Source organism: Gorilla gorilla, chromosome 1 (genome assembly GCF_029281585.2).
Source record: "Gorilla gorilla gorilla isolate KB3781 chromosome 1, NHGRI_mGorGor1-v2.1_pri, whole genome shotgun sequence".
Classification (NCBI taxonomy): domain Eukaryota; kingdom Metazoa; phylum Chordata; class Mammalia; order Primates; family Hominidae; genus Gorilla; species Gorilla gorilla.
Window position 1 is genome coordinate 21,910,618 of NC_073224.2, and position 21,831 is coordinate 21,932,448.

Consider the following 21,831-nt stretch of genomic DNA (forward strand, 5'->3'; position numbering starts at 1 on the left):
ACTTGATGACAGACACCTGAGAGCTGTTTCTTTCCCACCGTCTCCACAGTCTCCTGATCCTTGTGTGCCATCAATACACCTTTTCAATGCTGCTCCGATCTGCTGCTTCTTTCCATTGCATCCTGTCTGGTTAAGGCCTCCACTGTCTTGTCCTAGGACTACTGTTAATGCTTCCTAATGGGGACTCACCCTTCAGTATCCACACCCTACCCCACCCCACAGATCCCACACTCTGTCCTTTGTATAGTGACAGAGTGGTTCTCCTTTCCAAAAGGCTAATCGGATCATGTCTGTGCCCTTCACTCAGTATCTTTCAATGATTCTTCATTACCAACCAAATGAAATCTACTCCACAGGCAGATGCATAAGCCAACCTTTTCAGCATCCTTCCTCACATTTAGGATATACACAGCAGCAAAACCCAAAAGATGAATTGCTCCCTGCCCTCCTGCCTTTGCCTACATGGTTCCATCTGCACAGACGGCTCTTCTGTCCTGACTCCATTCCATTCCATTCCATTCCCCTCTACCTGGTGAACTCCTACCCATGCTTCAGTGCCCAGTATAAGTTCCACCTGCTCAGTGCTGCCTCCTCTGACTTCCCAGGCAGAACAGAATCCTCCTCCTTTGTGCATCAAAATCACCTTTAAACATTTCTAGGGTAGCATTTAAAGTGTCTCTTTTTTTTTCAGGGGCATAGCTGGGCTCTGACCCTCAGCAGAGAGCACCTGCCCACAGGAGTTGTGCATACACATCTGCTAAGTCACAAGGACAGAGTAGCTCTTCAGCATGTTTCACTGAATTAATGGTGGAAACACTTTTACTATGTTCTTTTATTATGTTTGGTATGAAAACGACCTGCAATAAGACTTGTTAGCTCGAACTCAAAGGCAGCTGGCAACTTTATCCATGTTAGAAAAGACATTCTGGGGCAACCCGATGGCACAATCCCCTTCAAGATGCTACCGGCATCACCATCCCTGAAGCAGCATCTCCTATGTGTGCCCATCCCCCATGACACCTTAGGCACCTCTCACTGAGTCCCACCGTTTACTTGTCTGCCTTCACATTAGATACTGGACTCCCCAACCAGGGGCAACCTTGCATGTTTCTTTCCCCGGTACCTGGCACAAATGTTAGCACCCTGACATATCCTTGCGAGAATGACTACAAGGTCTCGGCTTTCATAATGACTCATGTGGACAAGAATTTTCAGCGAGAAAAGAAGATGAAGGAATTGAGTAGCTTACATCAAATGTGGATCAGACAGTGAAATGCTGCAGAAGTGATGAGATTATCAGAGAAAAGGCAATCTCCTGACTATGTGCTTCTCATTATTCCTTCAAACAGCACCCCCAGCAATAGGAAAGTTATTCTGAAACTTGAGTTTTATACTTTCCTAAGAGTCCACGCATCAAACATTCATTCATTCCTACAATGTGCTGGGTACCCAGAAGCATAACCATGAACAGGACAGAGAGAGTCTTGGAAAGGAAAAACACATGGATAACTGCAGTCAAGTATGACAGATGAGGGGACAATGAGCTGCTCACAGAGCACACGAGGGGCTACACAGCAGGAAGCAGAAGCTCACATGAGTCAAAGGAATGGCATTTAAGTGGATCCCTGCACACAAATGCAGAACGTGGTCCTTCCGCTGCAGGGGCTTCTGGAAGAGCCAAGCAGGGCAGATAGGGCTGGCTCTTCCATCCTTACATCGACTTCACCCTGCTCTGTCCATCCATCTAGGGCTTCTCTTATTTCATTTCATACTTGACCATTACACAATAAACACAAAACGTTTTCGAAAGGAGAAGAACCTGCTAACTTCTATTTCTTGTCATTGATTCATCTGCACTAATCAGCGCTGTGTATTTAATTCATGATTTTGTGAAGGTGCAACCTTTTCTCTCACATGTAGCCCATACATATGAAGACCCTGGAAGAAATTCCTATGAGAAATGAGTAACTAAGACCCTAGAAATAATTCTCATGACATGGATCAGAGAAAAGGTCAAGGGAACAAGTGTTGGCAGAAGTTGGTTCCAGGCTCACTCATCGTTGAAATGAATTGTTCCGTGGAAGGCACTTAATTTCTCGGTGGTTCAGCTTCCTATTCTGTAAAAAGGGGATGACGACACCTTTCTTAATGAGATTTAAAACAGCCTTGTCCCCAGCAAAGTTGAATGTCAGTGTTAGTTTTTCATTAATCGGAAAAGAAAGGGTACCCGTGATGGATGGTCTTTGCTGACAATAAATTAAGTCTAGGCTCCAAATATATTTTGATAATTGAGTTTACCTACTTTTATTCCCTCAATACTCCTTGCCTAAATCTCCTCTCATTTTCTCTCTACTTCGATATTTAATCAAACATTTCCAACAAAAACACCAAGGACAGCTGTTACACTCCTGGTTTCTGTCCTATATTAATAGAAGTCTGTATTCATTCTTCCATTACATATGATTTCTTTTAAGGATAACTAATAGCTTCAGGGTAAATTGTTGAACAGGAGTAAATGGCAATGTGGCCACAGGGGCAGGAAGAAGGATGTTTATGTCCTTCAACAAGAAAAAGCAAAGTGATGCCAGCGGGGCACACTTATTCTTCCAAGAAAAGGGTGGGATACAAGGTGTTATGGAGTCCATATTCCAGGTGCTAATTTTCATGTTTACTTGCCCAACCTCACACTTCCACACAACTCTTTCTCAGAAAAAAAAAACTGACCTTCCCTGAGTTTTGACACATGGTAACAAAGCAAACCACCTGGATCTTCTGAGGCTCTCTCCTGGAAACACCCTCATTCTCCAGGTTACCTGTTCACTTTTTCAACTAATGCAGATGTATACATACATAAACACACACACACACACGCACACCCCTCAGATTGGAGGTTGATTTCTCAAGTAAACAAGGACAAGAGAGATTACTTGATTATCAACATCACGGGTTATCCCTTCATATGCAGACTGCCATTTTCCAAAACCCACTATCTTCAAGAAAGATTACTTTAGAGTTGGAAGGAACTTCATAACTGAGATGGTCTCACCTCAAGTTATTGATCAAGCAAGGAGACAGGAAGAAAGAGACTTGCCCAAGGTGGTAAGACCAGTACCAGCCTCCACAGCCCTGAATTCAGTGCTCCATGTACCCCACCACCTTAAGTGTGTATATAGCTAACTGTGAAAAATATGTAGACATCTCACCACTTTTCATTTAAAAAAAAAGGTTAGGATGTTTTAATAATCACTGTAACTTACAAGTTCCCAGCATTACAGGCTGTTTCATCCATTTATGCATCCATCCACACAACAGTGTTTGGAAATCTATTGAGCTACCTGCCTATTTCAGTGCTTGTTGCCTATTTCAGGGCTTGCTGAAACACATGTAGAGCAACGGCTCAGAGGAAGAAGGGATCAATTTTATAAAGATTTAAAATTTACAAATGTATATCTAAAGATATAAAGATTTTGGAAAGAGATAAAGTTTTAAATGGTCTATTGCCCACAGATAATGAAGCATTTATCATGTGACAGTTTGCTTCAAAATTAACACCTCTAATTGCTCTGAGACACATCTCATGGGCCTCAAAATTGGGAATGATAAGGATTGATGAGTGCTGGTTTCATAAAACTCCCACAGGTTTTGAAATATTTTTGTGAGGTAGTAATAAAACTGTCTAATAGTCCTATAATTCTGTGGTAGATTTCACATGCATTTGGGAATTATCTGACGAGAATGCATAGGGCAGTTCGGCTTTGTACAAAAAAGCACACTCTGAACACAGTCTGAATTCCAGCATTTTTTTCCTTAGAAGTTTTAGACACCTCTTATGTTGGAATTTATGGGACAGACTAACTGAGGGTTTGGTTATAAAGTGAATATCAACAGGCCGGATTCTCGCTTTGCTATGCCTTTCATATCAGGTTTAAATACTTTCTTTTTAAAGAAACTGATTTTTTTATCGCATTAAACATAGGGACATTTTTGAGATTGAGGTTTTATACATCCTAAAATAAGGACGAGATTGTACCATTTTGACTCTGTATAAGTCCTATTTCTAGGTCTATTTTTGACATGAATCCCATCTTTAAGTAAAAGGCGCGCTGGGCCCATAAAGTTCCTGAAATTTAGTAGGGGAAGATGTGTCACCCAGTCCCTGAACTGTGCTCTCTCTTCTTACTTCACACACGGCCTGCGGAGTGTCATGTGGCCGGCACGTGTGGGTGTGCAATGGATACCTTCTAGGCTCTGGCATCCCCGAACCCCTAGAGTGCACCCCTGTAGCAGCTCTTGTCCATATTCCTCATGGACCTTGAACACCCCAGAAGGAGCTCCCCCAGTGCCTCGCACTGACCCTAAATTATAGGTCAATATGTGCCCCACAAATAAATGAACAATTATGTGAACACATATGGCAAGTCAGACTTCACTATCTGCTAAGAGTAGATTCTTCTTATTTCATACTTTTTTTTCATTTTGGTGAAAAACATGATATGTTTATGAATCAAGACAGTATTTCACTTTTAGAGATAGGTACTGAAGAAAAATGAGATTGTTAGCTGGCAAGACAGAATAACGGGTCCCATGTATCCAAGTCTATCTATAGCTACATGGATAAATACATAGAAATGCACACACACACACACACAAATACATGTACTTCAGGGAAAACATTAACATTTACTTTCCTTCTCATTGCCCTTTTGCAAGTTATCTGTAATTATTCAATCCAAGATTTTTTATAGCATACCTTTTATGTGACACACTAATAGGACATAAAAAGAAGCATATATAAACCACAGTCTGTGACTTCAAGGAGCAATGAAAAGTGTGCACAAGCAAGAAGAAACACAGCAACAGCTCCCATGCATTCGGCAGCGACTACCTGACTTGCTGCTTAACATTCACGACCACACGTAGTTTTTAAAACACATCGAAGGTAAAAGTATTGCCCATTTTACACATGAGGAAACAGGCTTTTACTAGTTATTGTGGTTAAGTATCTATATTTTTCACATAGAATTGATTACATACAGAAAAAAGCAAGGATTGAATGAACATCAATAGGACAATGTTGTCCTCAGGATTCTGGAAGAGAGGAGATAAACTTTGGCTGGTGTCACTGAAACAAGTTTTGTCTTCCATCACTACTAGGGTCACAACAGCTCAAATTCTGGGCCTAGAATGCTGTTTTCCACCTACCGTCTCCTCTCTGTATCCCTCACTCCCCATCAGTCACTACACTTCTGGATTTGATCCCAGCATGCTCTCGGGGCTTACTACCAAAACCCCCAAGTCCAAATCTTACTTCACTCAACAATTGCAATTCCATTTTGAACAACTTCTGAGCTATCAATATTCTTCCTGTTTTTTCCCCAAATCAGTGTCAACTGACACCGTCAAGCTTGAGGGTCATAATAATCCAGCAGTAACTAGGTTTGAGGGTCAATTCTACTTTTTTGCTGACCAGGAAGGGAAGCATGGCAGAAAGCACGAGCTGGCTGGCTGAGATCAGTTTCCCCTTCATCCTCAGCAGCAGATACTTCCTTGCAATTTGTTCAGACAGCCAAAAGACTTATTATTCCTGGTCTCTTGCAGCTAGAAATGATACAATTCTAGTCATAAAATATAATGTGAAGTCTGATATAAGTAAAAGTGAGTTAAAACTTAGGTTTTACTTTCAAATTTATTACTATTAGCATTATTAACATTGTGGTTACAGTCATCATAACCACCAACTATTTATGCTAAGAATAGTTATCGTTGGTATTCGCTTTCTATTGCCGTGTAACAAATTACCACAAACTTAGCAGTTTAAAATAACACAAATGTATGATCTCACAGTTTCCTAGGTCAGGTGCCTGAGCAGAGTGTGGTTGGGTCCTCTGCCCAGGGTCTCCTCGACTGAAATGTCAGTGTTGACTGGACCTCTGATCTTATCTCACACTCGGGGCCCTCTTCCATGCTCACTGGTGGTAGGCAGAGCTCAGTCCCCCCTGGCTGTCGGATTGCAGTCCCCATTTCCTGGATGGCTGTCCACTGGGACCTGTTCTAGCTCCTAGAGGCCTTTGCTCCGGGTCTTTGCCATGTTGCTACCTCCATGAGCAGTTAATAACCTGGCCGTTTACTTCTTCTAGGCCAGTAAGGGAGGGTCTCTATTGCTTTTTCTGTCCCTGCCCTCTGGACCCCCTTTTAAAGGGCTCTTCTGATTAGGTCAGACCCATTCAGAATAATCTCCCTTTTTAGGTCAGACCCACTCAGAGAAATCTCCCTTTTTTTGAGACGGAGTCTTGCTCTGCCACCCAGGCTGGAGTGCAGTGGTGTGACCTCGGCTCACTGCAACCTCTGCCTCCTGGGTTCAAGTGATTCTCCTGCCCCAACCTCCCAAGATTACAGGTGCACGCCACCATGCCCAACTAATTTTTGTATTTTTAGTAGAGATAGGGTTTCACCACGTTGGTCAGGCTGGTCTCAAACTCCTGACCTCATGATCCACCCTCCTCAGCCTCCCAAAGTGCTGGGATCCCAGGCATGAGCCACCACACTGGGCAATCTCCCTTTTAAGTTAAATTTTAATTTAAGTTAAAGTTACCTGATTAGGGACCATAACTACATCTGCGAAATCCCTTCAAGTTTGCCAGATAATGTAACTTCATCACAGGAGTGACATCCCATCCCCTTCACAGGTCCTGCCCACATTCAAGGGGAGGAAATTGTACAAGGCATGTATGCCAGGGGATAGGAGTCTCGGGCCATCTTAGAATTCAGCCTCCCACACCACTTAACAGGAACCTTTAGCCAGGCACTTTATAGACATTATTGATTTGATTCTATTTGCTTCTTGAAACATCCACATGCGGTAGGTACTACTAATCCTTTTTACAATGGAAAAAACAATGTGAATTAGTCATGCACCCTTAGGCAAATAAGCATTCTGTGTTTCAGGTTCACCACTGGAAAATAGGAATGTTGATATCTTCCTTATCGATTACATAGAGATATAGTAAGGGGCAAATGAGAAGACACTTTGGAAATTATTTTGTAGATTAAAGAACCATTGATCTGCAACTGTCTTATATGCTGTGAACTGTTCTTTCAACTAGACAAATATATTTATACTTCAAGTGTGGTAGTGAGGATGGCACAAAAGGAAGACTGAAAAGACACAGATCTGGGACCTGGGGTGTGTGATGTGGAGTAAATTACTTAATCTCTCTTTGGATGTTCACTTCCTCATTTTAAATAATAAAATGAAGGAATTGGACTAGGAGGCATCTCAGGTCCACTTCAGCATTAAATAATATCTAGAACTATGAGTTTGTTTTACATTTATGATTAGATTTTAAACCCTGAGTTCCTGTAAAGCAGCATGATGTTAGGCTGCAATCCTGTGGGACCCAGAAGAAATATAGGAAAAGCTCCCCCGCAAGCAGTTGTTAAGGATACGTGGGAAACATTAAATTATAATAATGTGCTTCAACCTCTGGATCCCCTTGCCATCAATAAAAAAGAATCTCTTTGTAAAGGATAATAAAAAATAGAAATCACAGTTTATCCAGACACAGAAAGCCCAGTTAATTAACTACTGAGCTATTTCTCCAAGGAGCAAATATTCTGGTTGTTTCTGTAGATCACTGTCGAATACTATTTAAGTCAATGAGGGAGTCCATTTATATGTTACCTGGTACCATCTTGGACGAGTCAAAGAGAATATGAAATTAAAAGAGGAATCAAATTTTCTTTCCCTAATTAATATTCCAGAGGACAAAATTAACTCATGGTCTCTGAATCTGCTTCTACCAAGTGATAATAATAAAAATTAAGGAAATAAACACATATATCATGACCCATATGGAAAACTGTATTGCTAGCAAGGCAGCTGACATGCTGAAATGGTTCACAAGGATCCATCAATCCATCATGATGCACTAGAGATGAAAGGGAAAAAAAAATCAATTCCAGCAACGCAAAGAGTAAGCATAAAAGGTATAAACAAAAGCATCGTTAAACAAGAAGTAGAATCACAGCTCTGGGTAAGTGGGAGTTAGACTGAAGATGGGTGAGCTTTTCTTGTTTCCTAAGGACCCTCTTGACAATTTGCTAACCATATTCATTCAATTCACAGCATTTAATAGGTGCTGCGTCTTCAAGTGGAGAGTCAGTCTGAGACCATTAGAAAACTCAGGACGTACAAATGAGAAGGAAGAAATTCAAATTGCTCTATTTTTACCAAAAGGTGTTTTAAAATACGGTTAGAACATTAAGGTTTGTTTGTTTTTTGTTTTTTTTTTTACTACAGACTATAGTATTTATTGCAAATGTTCTTTGTTCTATGCTGAGAAAGAGAAGTCAATACCTCCCTGAGATGAAATAAACCTTCCCAAAGCACCCCAGTTTCAATTGGTCAAAGCCTGTTTCAACACCTAAGTAAACCCCAGAGTTCTTGAAATGTTTCTTTCCATCACAGAGTTAACGGCGTGCTTTCAAAATGGAATCTATTTACTCTGATCCAAAAATGACTTACACCTGTAACAAGCCATAAACTGAATAGAAAACAGAAATAAAAGTCTCAACCCAGGATAGAGAATAGAGTTTATCTCTTGGGCTGGCTCTGATCAGTTGGCACTGGCTGACTGTAATATCTCCTGGGCAGCCCAAGGTACTACTGACCTCGGTTAGAAAAAAATGCTGTGATCAATTAGCAATGTCTGACATGAAAATGGAGCCACATTTGGGGAGGTGAGGGAATAACAGTATCTGTCCAGCAACTAGGTAAAAACCCAAGATACTCTATTTTTTGAATACCAGATTCTTCAGTAGTTTCTAAAACCCTTTAAGAATTTTGCAAGAAAAAGTTGTGTAACAATCCATGAATGCACATTACTTTTGAGAGTATCTGAACTGATAATTATGGGTGTTCAGCATTTGTCAAATGCATGTTAAGTTCCTGAGGAGAAAGGAATGTCTTTTCCTCCTCCCATATCTTTACAGTACCTGGCAGAGCTATTGCTGAACAAATAAATATGTGTTGACTATCACAGAATACGAATGTTTCAGCTTCTGCATCAGTTACAGAGAGGGTGCATGTTTCCGTTTCCATTAATCAAGTACAATGATATTTACATCAGATGCTGTTTGCTATTCAGGGTTGCCAAGAAGGGTTAAGTGTGGGGTCCCAGTCCAAATGGCATCAAGAACATCAAGAACAAGATCTCCCTCTCCCTAGAGCTCATTAAGTGTCCAATAAAATATTCAAAAAGAGAAAAGCCTGAACCCACACTGGGAACCAGAGCAAGTTACTCGTGCACAAGTCATAGACCCTGAGGAATTTATGCCAGACCTTATATTATAGATGGGTCTAGACTGAAAGAAGATTGTAAGGTCTGACTCCAACTCCTCTCTCCATTTGAAAGACAGTAGTGCACTGAGGAAGTAAACAGGAAAAGACCTCTGCTAACATCACCTAAATGAGAGGCAGAAGGGCTGGAAGTGAGTATAGACCAAGGGGTTAGCAGACATTTTACCACTTGGCCTTGCACGTCTGTGGATGGGCAGTCTGCAGCAACTCCTGCTGTCGTAGAGGCGGCAGCATTTATTCATTCAGGTCATGGATGTAGAAGTTAGAGCCAAGAGGGTAAAACAGAGATAACCACTGTCCCAGGCATTTCTTTATATCTACTGCCTGTGATGAGCTTCCTGATATAACTACCCCAAACTCCATCAATAAGACATTTTCCCTGGGAAAAATCATCTCTGAACTAGTAGTGTATTACCGAAACATGTTTTGTTTCATTTTCCTCTCTTCCTGTGTTTCAGACATGAGGTACCTCTGAAAAGATCTGACCAAGGAGTCTTACAATTCCCTAACAGAAACCAATTCAATTCTTTCTTGACTATAAGACAAAAGTCATAAAATCTAACATCAATGTGGGCAGCCAAGTGACATAAATACATTATGTGGCTCAGGCATAAAAAATGATAGGACATGATGAGACCTGTGAGTTTGCGGTAGCTGTGAGTTACTATTCAGTGTCAGCAGGTTGTTACCTAATGGGAAGGTCAGCCCAGTGTTGCCGGATCTTCACATTGTTTAAGAGAAGTAGGAGAATCATATTTTTACACTGACTGTCCTAATATTAAATGTTGGCTCGAAAAAAATTTTAAACACTCTACAGGCCAAACACAAAACAGGTCTATGAACTGAACAGAGACGATGCTAGGTTATCAAAGACATATTCTCACTGCGAAATGAGGAAAAAAAGCACATAACAAACAAAAAGCATTCTTAAAATGAGATATTTCTCTAAAGGGACCACTTAAAGAAGCTTTCTAAAGCACATTTACATGAAAAAAAAAAAGAAATTTTTAGAAAATATCTGATTTAAAGTCTCAACTTTAAAGCTAAGCAAGCAATTATGAAGGTCGAATAATATGAATGCCAAATTTCAAACTGCAATTTATCAGTAGACCAAACAGCAAACAATGCAGAAAATAAAATTTATAACTGTAAAATTAGGATAATAGTACTTGTCTCAGTTATGCTATGTGAAGTAAATTATACAAAATATATATAATAGTGCAAAAGAATTCTAGAGATCTGCTGTATAACATTATGCCTGCAGATAACAATACTGAATTGCACACAAAAAGTTAAAAGGATAGATTTCATGTTAAGAGTTCTTACTATAACAATAAATACATTTTAATTTGTATTTATTATTTAGACATATATATAATTATATATTATTTTAATATATTTCAATAATATATAAAATTTATATATTATATTATTATAATTTATCAAATTATTTTACATAATTTATATTTTATAAATTATATTTTATAACTAGTATATATATAAACTAGTATAATTTCTAGTACACAATAACTTCTCAATAAATATTTGTTGGTTTCTTCATTCTTGAAATGAGAAACTCTAGAACTGTACCAGAACTCAAAGGAAAACTATAAGGAGAGGAAAATCATGAAAAAGAAATGAGAGACATGAAAGACAGCCAAAAGTTAAAGTCTGTGAAAAATTAAATCATATTATGTGAACAGAATCAACAATGTCATTAATCAAAACATAACAGGGAAACTTTTCCTCTAGATAAAGTCTTCAATATGAAAAGTGAAAATGGGCATGGTGCTCCAGAAAACTTAAGAGAACCACACCTAATCATAGTCCACTAACTTCTTTTAAACTTCAGACTGTAGGAAAGAATTCTACAAAAATTCAACAAAGAAATTTTAGCCCTATTGTTTTTCTCTTCAAAACTAAACACTGACAAGTGATACCAATTCAGATGTAGAAATCCACAAGTGTCCTGCTCACAGCCTGACAACAAGAAAAAGCCAGATAATTTACAAAAATCTCAACTTTAAAATGACTATGATTGATATGTTGAAGAATCTAGTGACAGAAATGGACATCATTCATGCGCAGATGGGTAATTTCGAAAGAAAAATGAAAACTATCTACAGACATCAAATAGAAATGTTGGTTCTTTGGTGAGTTTATCATCGGACTAGACACAGCAGGAGAAAGAACTGGTGAATTTCAAGATAGGTCAGTAAAATTATTAAAACTAAAACCCAAAGAAGGAAAAAAGAGTGGAAAAAAAGACTATAGCATACAAATGATGTGGGGCAATATTAAATGATCTAACATGTATATAATTGGAGGCCCAAGAAGAATAGAAAAACAGAACAAGGCAGAAGACATATTTGAAATGAGAATGGCTAAAGATTTTCCAAAACAACTCACAAATCAAACAGTTCAGAGAATCCTAAGTAAAATAAAAAATAAACGCCATACACTTAGTCACAGCATTGTCAAATGGCTGAAAACAAAGACAGAGAAAATCTTAAAGGCAGTCAGAGAAAAAAGAAACATTACTAACAGAGAAACAAATATTGGAATAACGGCAGATTTTTTTATCAGAAATTATACAAGACAAAAGAAAACAGAACATGTTGAAAGTACCAGGGGAAAAAAGCTTTTAAGCAGAATTCTGTACCAGTGAAGATATCCTTGAAAAGTGAAGGCAAAATGAGATGTGTTTCAGACAAAGGCTGAAAAGTTTTATTATTAGCAGACCTGCACCATGAGATTTCTTAAAGAAAGTTCTTCAGACAGGAGAAATATGATGGCAAGCAGAAAGATGAATCTACACAAAGAAATGTACATTGCAGAAATTATTTTTTAAAATAATGTAAAGGAAATATAATTTTAAAGATTTTTAAATATCTTTATGAGATAATTGACCACTTAGAGTATAAAAGAATACATTTCATCTAAGAGATCAATAAAACCAAATATTACTATATAAAAAAGTTCAGTAAGAACATAAGCTATTTTATATGAGCTCTTTTATAATATAAAAGGAAACACTTTCCAACTCATTTTATCAAGCCATTACATAATGTCAAAACAAGACAAAGCATTACAAGAAAAGTTAGGCTGGGGGCGGTGGCTCACACCTGTAATCCCAGCACTTTGGGAGGCCGAGGCAGGCGGATCACAAGGTCAGGAGATTGAGATCATCCTAGCTAACATGGTGAAACCCCATCTCTACTAAAAAATACAAAAAATTAGCTGGGCGTGGTGGTGGGCTCCTGTAGTCCCAGCTACTCGGGAGGCTGAGGCAGGAGAATGGCGTGAACCCAGGAGGTGGAGCTTGCAGTGAGCCAAGATCACGCTGCTGCACTCCAGCCTGGGTGACAGAGTGAGATTCCATCTCAAAAAAAAAAAAAAAAAATTAGAGAACTAGAAACTTCATAGACATCAAATTTCTCAACAAAATATTGGTAAATAAAATTGAGCAATATATTTAAAAAGACAATATGGCATGACCAAATGGGGCCCATCCTTTAAATGGAATGTTGGTTCTACACTGAACAATTTATGTAATTCTTCCTAACAATTGCTTTAAAAAAAATCAATATGGTCTTCTCAATAGATGCAGAAAAAAAGTGACAAAATTTAACATCATTTATGATGATAACTCTCAGCAAATTAGAAATCTAAGGGAAATGACTCAGCCCAATAAAGGGCATCTGGAAAATTTCCATAGCTAACTTCATACTTAATGGTGAAAGACTTTTCCCCTAAACTTGGGAGCAAGGCAAAGATGTCTGATTTCAGCACTTTGTCAACATTGCTCTGGAGGTCCTAGCCACTGCAATAAAGCAAGAAAAAGAAATCAAAGGCATACAGGCTGGAAAGGAAAATAAAATTGTGTTTATTGATAGACATGACAATCTATGGTAGACAATCTTAAAGAAATTACTAAAATACTACCAGAACTAATACATTTGTTTAGCAAGCTTGCAAGATAAAGGCTGAAATATAACAAAATAAATTGTATTTAGTATTACTTAACAATTGAAAATTTAAATTATAAAACACAATGCCATTTAAAACAACATATAATGCACAAAAAGGTGCAATAGTTGCAGGTTGAAAGATACAAAATACTCCTGACCTGAGAACGAAGTAACAAAGACAAAGACGGTGGTATATGGAACAATATACCATGTTCATGGATCAAAAAGTTACTGTTAAGATGTCAGTTCTCCCCAAATTGATCTACAAATTCATCATAATCCCAATGAAAATTTTTGTAAATTTTGGTAAGAATTGTCAAACATAGTGTAAAACTTACTTTTAAAGAAATATGACCTTTAATAGCAAAAACAATTTTGAAAAAGAAGAATAAAATTGGGAGACACACTATCTGATTTCAAAGCATATTATATAGCTGCAGTAATAAAAACAATGTAATACTAACATAAAGAAAGGCATGCAGAACAATGAAATGATTAATTTTTGGTTCTAAAGGTTCCATGATAATTCAATGGAGAAAGGTTAGTGTTTTCAACAAATGGTACTAGTAAATCTCAACCTTCACCTCATGTCATACACAAAAATCATCTCAAAAGAGATTTCAAATCTAAGTATAAGTATATTCAAATCAAATCTAAATATAATACAACTATAAAACTTGTAGTACAAAAATATTTGTGACTTAGGGTTAGGTAAATGTTTTCTAGGTAAGACATTTAAAAAACCCATAAAATAAATATTAGATAAATTGGACTTCATTGTAACTAAAAACTTCTGCTTTTCAAAATATACTGTTAAAAAAATGAGAAGACAAGCCACAGCCTGAAAAAAAATGTGTGTAGCATATATCTGTTAAAGGACTTGTATCTAGATTATGTAAAGAACTCTTATGTCTCAATAATATGGCATACATATAATTTTTAAATGGACAAAAGACAAGCAAATTTTTCATCAATGAAGTTATACAAATGTAAAACATACAAAAAGATGTTCAACACTACTCATTATTGGAGAAATGCAAATTAAAACTACAGTCAGATACTGGTTCACACGAGAATGGATTTAAGAAAAACCTGACAGTACTAAGTGTCAGCAAGAACCTGGAACACTTGGAAATCAAAGATTATGTGAGGGTAGGGAAAAGAAAAATGGTATAGAAACTGGACAACAGTTTGGCAATTTCTTATAAAGTTAAATAAAAACTTACCATGTGATCTAGCAATCTCACTCAGGTATTCACTTAGGATAAATAAAAACATTGTGTGGAGAGGGGACTGACTGCAAGTGAACACGAAAACATACTTCTGGATGGGGGAACAGTTTGTGTCATGATTGTGATGGTGGTAACTTGTCTACACACAGTTGTCAAAATACATCTAACTGTACACTTGAAATTAGTGGATTTTATTGTATATACATCATGCCCTGACAGATTTGATTCCAAAGAAGCTTCAAAGACAGAAATCTGATGAATGGTGGCCAGAGGCTGGAGATAGGGGAAGAGACTGACTACAAGGAATTCAAGAACATTTTTTGAGTTGGTGAAAATGCTCTCATAACTTGATTGTAGGATTATTTATTTATTTATTTATTTATTAAAACTAACCAAACTGGACATTTTTAAAAGCTGAACTTTAAACCTGACTTTTAAAAATTAATGAACAAGCAAACAAATAATTCCAGAACACAACAGAGCAATATACTAAGGTGCCTGCAGAAAAACACCTGTGACCCGAGAGTTGTATAGGCAGCCATTTTACCAAAAGACAGTGGAAAGATGTTCTCAGAAATACAAGGACTCAGAAAATACCCATCCAAGTACTTTTCCTAAATGAAGTATACCTGGGATCCTATGATTAAATAAAGGAACATAAGTCAAAAGAAAGAACACCAGAAACAGTGTTTAGATAATTGTTGGTCTACATGACAGGATAAATGTGGTAATAAACGGGCCACTACAAGCACATAAATTACCTTTGTATATTAGATACAGAAACCTTCCTCTCAGGCCCCTCCCCTTTTTTTCTAAAAGAAAATATCTATATGATAGGAATAGAAAGAGCAAGATAATTACTCCATTGATTACTGTGAAATATCGAGAGAGAAAAATGTTGAATTCATTCTCTTTCACAAAGGGAAATAAACAATTATCTTTCTGCCACTGACATTGATCAGTTTAATATGATTTAAGTTAATCTTTTAAAAAAGTGAGTTAAGAAATGTTACGTGATTTATATTAAAAACACTTTGGAACATATATTATTTTTATTTACTCTTTTACATTTAATTTTTGTTTTATCAAAGGAGTACCTGTGGTTTAAACTGTTAAACCGTAAGTCCAGAAATATGTATAATATTAATTTATTTGTTACTGATTGAAGATGCCCCTGAGGACATTATGTATACTGTTATTTTTAGACTTAATGGCCACTCTACAGCTCTACAACACTGAAAACAAACAGTAGTGGTCCCCACCTACACAAACCCCTGCCCTAATTCCTGCTTCCTGAAGGCAATGACTCAGCTATTTCTTCTCCATATTTACTTCCATATTTTCAAATAAAATACTTGCTGTGCTATTTCTTGATTTTTATTTTCAATTTTAGATGTTATTTGCTGATTTTCTAATATGGAAGACAGGATTTGGAACTCCTCCATCACACTTCACGTTCCCCATTCTTCTATTAGTGATATAACATGATGATTACTCAGATTACTATATAAATATGGTTCACAGCTGAGCCAGGTACCTACAATAGATACGTTTCTTGCCTGACACAACTTTGTGTTTTCTGAAGTTAGTGTTTACCTTGTTTTCTCATCATCTTAGGCTTCCCTTGCTGCCAGGTTAGGTTTGCATTTTCCCCTTCTGGGTAAGTCTATAGTCCCTCTGTTTTCTAGATTCTAACATTTTGTGGCTGTCATATCCTCTTCTGTCCTCTTGTCTATCTAGCTTTAAGCAATTGTATTCCTTTATTGTCTTTTGAGTGGTATTTCAGGAAATGAAGGCAGACACATGGGTTCCATTGACCAACATGTTAAGCAGCAGCCCCTCCCAGTGTCACTAACCGATCTTAGCAGAGAGACATCTGCAGAGGGGAGGCCAGGCCAGGAGTGGGGGGCCTTTCACATTAGGGCCAACCACGCATCCTGACCTGTCTTCTAACACTACTGAGGCCTCACTCAGCCACACAGTCACTCCCTGATTTGCACAAATCCAATTTCTCTTGTAATTTTGGAGAAAACATTCATTTGTTTAAAAAAATAAGTTAATTTAATGAATCGAGAAGGATGAGGGCCCATGGTCCTCACACCTACCTTCACTGCACTGAAGCAGACCGCGTGGAGCAGGGCGGCAGCCAAGACGCTCCGGGCCACACTGTAAACAGCCGAGGTTATCCCAGACACAGCTGGAACACAAACATCAACAGTTCTTTTCTAGACCGGCCATTCTTAAAATCAACAAATGTAAAACAGTGAAGAGATGGTTGCACATTCGCATACAAGATGCCTGCTGAAGGGGTAAAGAATACATCTATGGGATCCATCAAAAGGCACTGGGTGACTCACAGGTGCAAGAAAGGGACTACCATTAACTAAAAATTCAAGAGGAAAGTACTCAGAAAGAATGCTTTACAATGTTCTTAAAAGACTATGTGAATGTGTCAGAATGACGGTAGGGAGACCTCATGGCTTACAGTTGAAAGCTGGTGGTCAAGGAAAAGGTCCTAGATAGCAATTCAATAGAATAAATGGGAAGGAGAAGGAGGGAGAAGGCAGGAGGAGAGAGGAGATGGGAAAGGGAATAAGCAAGTGTCCCTATGTAGTGTGTGTGTGTGTGTGTGTGTACGTGTATGTGTTATGGGGGTGGTAACAGTGATTGCATTATGCACATGATTTCATTTACTCTTTATAGCAACCCTATGAGGTCATGATGTTTATTTCCATTTAGAGAAGAGAAGAGTAGGCTGAAAAGTTAAGCAATTTATGTCACGTCGTGAGATTATATCCACCTTGGTCTGAATCTAAAGTATGACATTAAAAGGGTCACAGTGATGGTTTAGGGACACAGGTCACCTGTCTCTATAGGTACACACACAATACACAGCACAGTGTCAACCCACAGGCTCACCACATTGATGCACTCCCAGACTTGAGCATGTATGTGCTCAAATACACACACACACACTTATATCCACTCACACATGCTCACACACATTCACACACATGGAGTGTTTTTTTAGGGAATAGTTTGAAGGGCCTCAAACCTATTCCAAATCACAGAGAATTCTACCCTTCCTTGTCTCTGTGCTTACGCTCAACCAAGCTAAGTGGGCCTCTTCCAATTTGGCTACAGGAAATCTGGACAGGCCCATCATCACCCAGACTGATCCAAACCGAAGTCATTTAAATGCTCAGGACAAAGAAAACCTAACTAGCCTCTCATCTCCTGCCTAAGGCTATTTAGTCTTATCTGAACTCTGAATTCCTTTACAGGAAGAATAGAATGTAAACGACTTACCAGAACCACCAAAAAACAGCATGTCAATTTGCTCCAAAAGATAAGTGCAGAAAGTGTTGATTTGCGGGAAGAGCCCAAGGAGGGAAATAGCAGGGAAGCAATATAAAAATACTGAAAATGAACAAACAAAATTGACGATAAGCATGGGGAACTGTGTTGCCAAGGCTCCTGCTGCAGTGCTGTCTCTCTCCCCTTCCAAACCACCCCACCCAGGAATACTGGAGGCAATCTTTTTTTTTTTTTTTTTGAGATGGAGTCTCGCTCTGTCGCCCAGGCTGGAGTGCAGTGGCGCGATCTCGGCTCACTGCAACCTCCATGGAGGCAATCTTAGACTCCTCTCACCCAGAGGAAACTGGAGGCTGAGACGGAAATGTGTCTGTGGATGCAACAAGGAGCTGATCCTGATGAGAAAGAAGTACCGATGAAAGGAACGCACGCAAGCCCAGGACTGAGCAAAGACTTCAGGGGTGGTGAGTGAGAGTAGAATCATCTTCAGTCTGAAAGAGTAGACTTGGACATGGGGGAGATGAGGGCAAGAGAAAGGAAACTGGGAAAACTACAGGAACATAAAAAAAACACAGGACAGGACAGGCACGGTGGCTCACACCTGTAATTCCAGCACTTTGGGAGGCCAAGGTGGGCGGATCACCTGAGGTCAGGAGTTTGAGACCAGCCTGGCCAACATGGCGAAACCCCACCTTTACTAAAAAAAAATACAAAAATTAGCCAGGCGTGGTGGCGGGCGCCTGTAGTCCCAGCTACTCGGGAGGCTGAGGCAGGAGAATGGCGTGAACCCGGGAGGCGGAGCTTGCAGTGAGCCGAGATTGCACCACTGCACTCCAGCCTGGGCGACAGAGCAAGACTCCGTCTCAAAAAAAAAAAAAAAAAAAGTTGGTATACCTATGTAATGAACCTGCATGTTCTGCACATGGATCCCAGAACTTAAAGTATTTAAAAAAAAAAAAAAAAGTTGGTTAAAATTCACTATGGAACAAAGTACTGAGGAACTGTTCCAAGTCTTTGTGAAAGTAAAATTTTATGTCATGAACATGGCTATCTATAATAATAGGGGCTGTGGTTGGTGTTGGAGCCATGTTTTGATACAGGTGGTGATTTTGTTGTGATAATTTTTGTGGCAAGATTTCAACTATATTGTAAAAAAGTAGAGCATCTGAAAGCAGTTTATTTCTCAACCAAAGCAGACAAAAAGGCACAAATACTGATATGCTAGACATAACTATATAAGACATAATTTCTTTTTCAGTTTCTATAGAAAGGAGAGATACAAGAAATAAATAGAAATTTAATTACAGAACATATAGTCATGAGCATAGAAATTTTAATCCACAAAATTCCATAAAATTTCAAACAAACTGAGAAGAGCTTCTCTTTACTTTGGGGTCAAAATCCAGCAATGACAATTTTGTGCTACGCTATGTCTGCCAATTCCGGATCAGGGCAGAGGGAAGGTCCAATGAGATTTATTATTTGCCTTTCCAAATGCTGTATGTGTATGTGACAAAAACTACTCTGAGAATGAAGAACCACAGGGAAAAGTCTAGGTATGGAATGATATGAAAGGCAAAGCCAGATATTGGGAGCTATTTGGTAAATCAAGGATAAAGAGATATTCTGTATAAGAAATACATTAGCCAGTGCAACAAAACCTAAAGAAATGAAAAGAATTGGAACAAAATGAAAAATGGCATGAGGAAGATAAAATGGTAAGAAATACCAGAAAGTCATCCCTGGAGATGCTCTGGCTGTGGGTGTAGAATTGGAACTTAATGAAACAATACAGGAAGAACAGCAGTCAACAGGGAGGTCCATGCACTAGATCCTCTCCAAAACATCCTGGAGGAGGAAAGCTCTAGTCTTTAAAATAAATGTCGTGGAGGTGGAATGGGAGGAAGAGGGAGTCCATGTGTCTCATCTGTCAGGTTGCAGTGAATGTGAAGGAAAAAGCAGCCAAATGCTTGTTATGTTACCAGGACTTTAGGAAAATGACACTTGAAATTGCTGAAATTATTTTGTCCTTTTTTTTTTCAGAAGTAAAAAAGTCTTTGTGGCTGTTCATAATTTTCCCTGTGAACAAACATTTTCTGTTAGCATACCACTGAGTGGGCCTATAATTTTCTCTCACTTCTTCCTAACTTCTTATTTTCCTTAATAATTATAGTCAATGCAGAAACTTCTGGCACAGTTCCATTTCTTTTTAAGCAAAATTCATAAATAAAAATATAGTAGCTTAAGCTTATTTCTTTTATCAAATGTGAGTGATATAAATTACCATATTTGCAGGTTTGAGGGGCAAGCAGGCAGAATTAAAATGGCACAGAAATAAAACTACAGCCTATGAAGTCAATGTGAATGTATATATTGTGTGTCTTCAATGTGCCCTATCTGTGTATTAAATAAATGTCCTCATATGGACTGACACCAAGAAATGAGCCTTTAAACAAGACATAGGAATGGGACGTCTGGGTGTTTAGGGAAAGGTGAGTACAATCCAGTGATCGGTTCTAAAACCTCCACTTATCTCCAAAGTACAGTCTCCATTACTGAAGATGCATTGTTTTTGGCAGGGATTTATAAACCTAAGGACCAAAAATAAAACATAAAACTCCCAGGTCTGAAAAAAACAAAAACAAAAAAACACACAGCAGAGGCCATTTGATAAACAACCCATCCAGTGCTTGGACCTGGGCTACAACTGATGGACATTTCATCGTGCCTGAAGTTTTTCCATGCCAGAGAACTCATTTCACTAAGCAACCTATTCTACGGTAGGGCAGCTCTAACCGAAACCGTTTTACTGGCTTCTTTGTACTGAGCTGTAACCCATCTTCTATCTGCTGGAACTAGTTATTATGGCTACAAAAGAGAATAAAATCCCTCCCCTGCAACCTGGCAGCATTTTAAGGATCTGAAGCTATTGTGTGTACTAGCACTCAAGTGTTTCTTCCCTGGGTTGGACATTCCCAGTTCCATTACCAAGTTTCCAGACCCCATACAGGCCATGTGGCTACACACTCCTCTGGGCATGCTCTAGTTTTGTTACTGCCCCTTTTGAAATATGGTAGACTAAGATTCAGAGACCTTTTGCCTTTCTCACCCACAGGATAATTTCAAAGCCAGTCTCACTCAGAGGTTTTTGCTCAAGGAAAGTAATGTAAATTCCAGCCAGAGGTCACCAGTCTCAGACTGAGCACAGGAAATGAGTGTGGACTAATAACTTTCACCTTATTCCTGGGGATAAAAATAAAGAATATTTTTTCTTATAATGAAAGGAAAAGTGCACAAAGTAATATTCTGAACATATATGAGGGATCATAAAAGAAAAAGAAATTACATAGGAATATTATTCTGTGCTTCTACCTCCTTATTCACCTGAATTTCTCCTCCTTCAATCATCTGATATTTCCTTCTTCCTTTGAGATGTTTCTCTCCTTGCATTATACATGACAAGGAGTTTCTCCAACCTTCCCACCTGCCCCATGTCTACCTGACTTATCTCATACCACTGGCTCAGGCATTTGATCTCTTCTGCACAAGGAGGCAGAAGGAGATGCTGATACTGGACTGGCCTCGCTCCTTGACTGTCCCTCTCCTCTGCCACCTCCTCCTGCCCTGACAGGGTGATGGTTTAATTGCAGAAACCAGGAGTGGCAGTGGGTAACCCATACATCACCAACAAGACACTGCTCTAGGAAATACTCCATGCTCCCTAGCATCTGCCAGAGGAGGACCACTTGTACCCAACACAGCATGAGAAGCACAATAAATCGATGGGAAACAATGCCACATGGACCTAATTCTTCTCCCTTGTCCTTTTTCTTAAACGCTCCTCGTTACAAGTTGAATTCTGTTCCCACAAAAGATGTTGAAGTTCTAACTCCCAGTAACTCTAAATGTGACCTTGTTTGGAAACAGAGTCTTTGCAGATTATTGAGTTAAGCTG

The 21,831-nt window shown here is 38.7% G+C and overlaps 1 protein-coding gene across 3 annotated transcripts in view; it reads right to left on the minus strand.

Annotated features, from left to right (window-relative positions):
- PCNX2 (pecanex 2) overlaps positions 1–21,831 on the minus strand; it is a 344,391-nt gene that overhangs the window by 199,304 nt on the left and 123,256 nt on the right. For all 3 annotated transcript variants that reach the window (XM_063707871.1, XM_055372884.2, XM_004028606.5), the window contains exons 14-15: positions 17,871–17,981; positions 16,667–16,758 (exon numbers count right to left, since the gene is read on the minus strand). In XM_063707871.1, the coding sequence (XP_063563941.1) occupies positions 16,667–16,758; positions 17,871–17,981 (203 nt within the window). The remainder of the gene's footprint in view (positions 1–16,666; positions 16,759–17,870; positions 17,982–21,831) is intronic.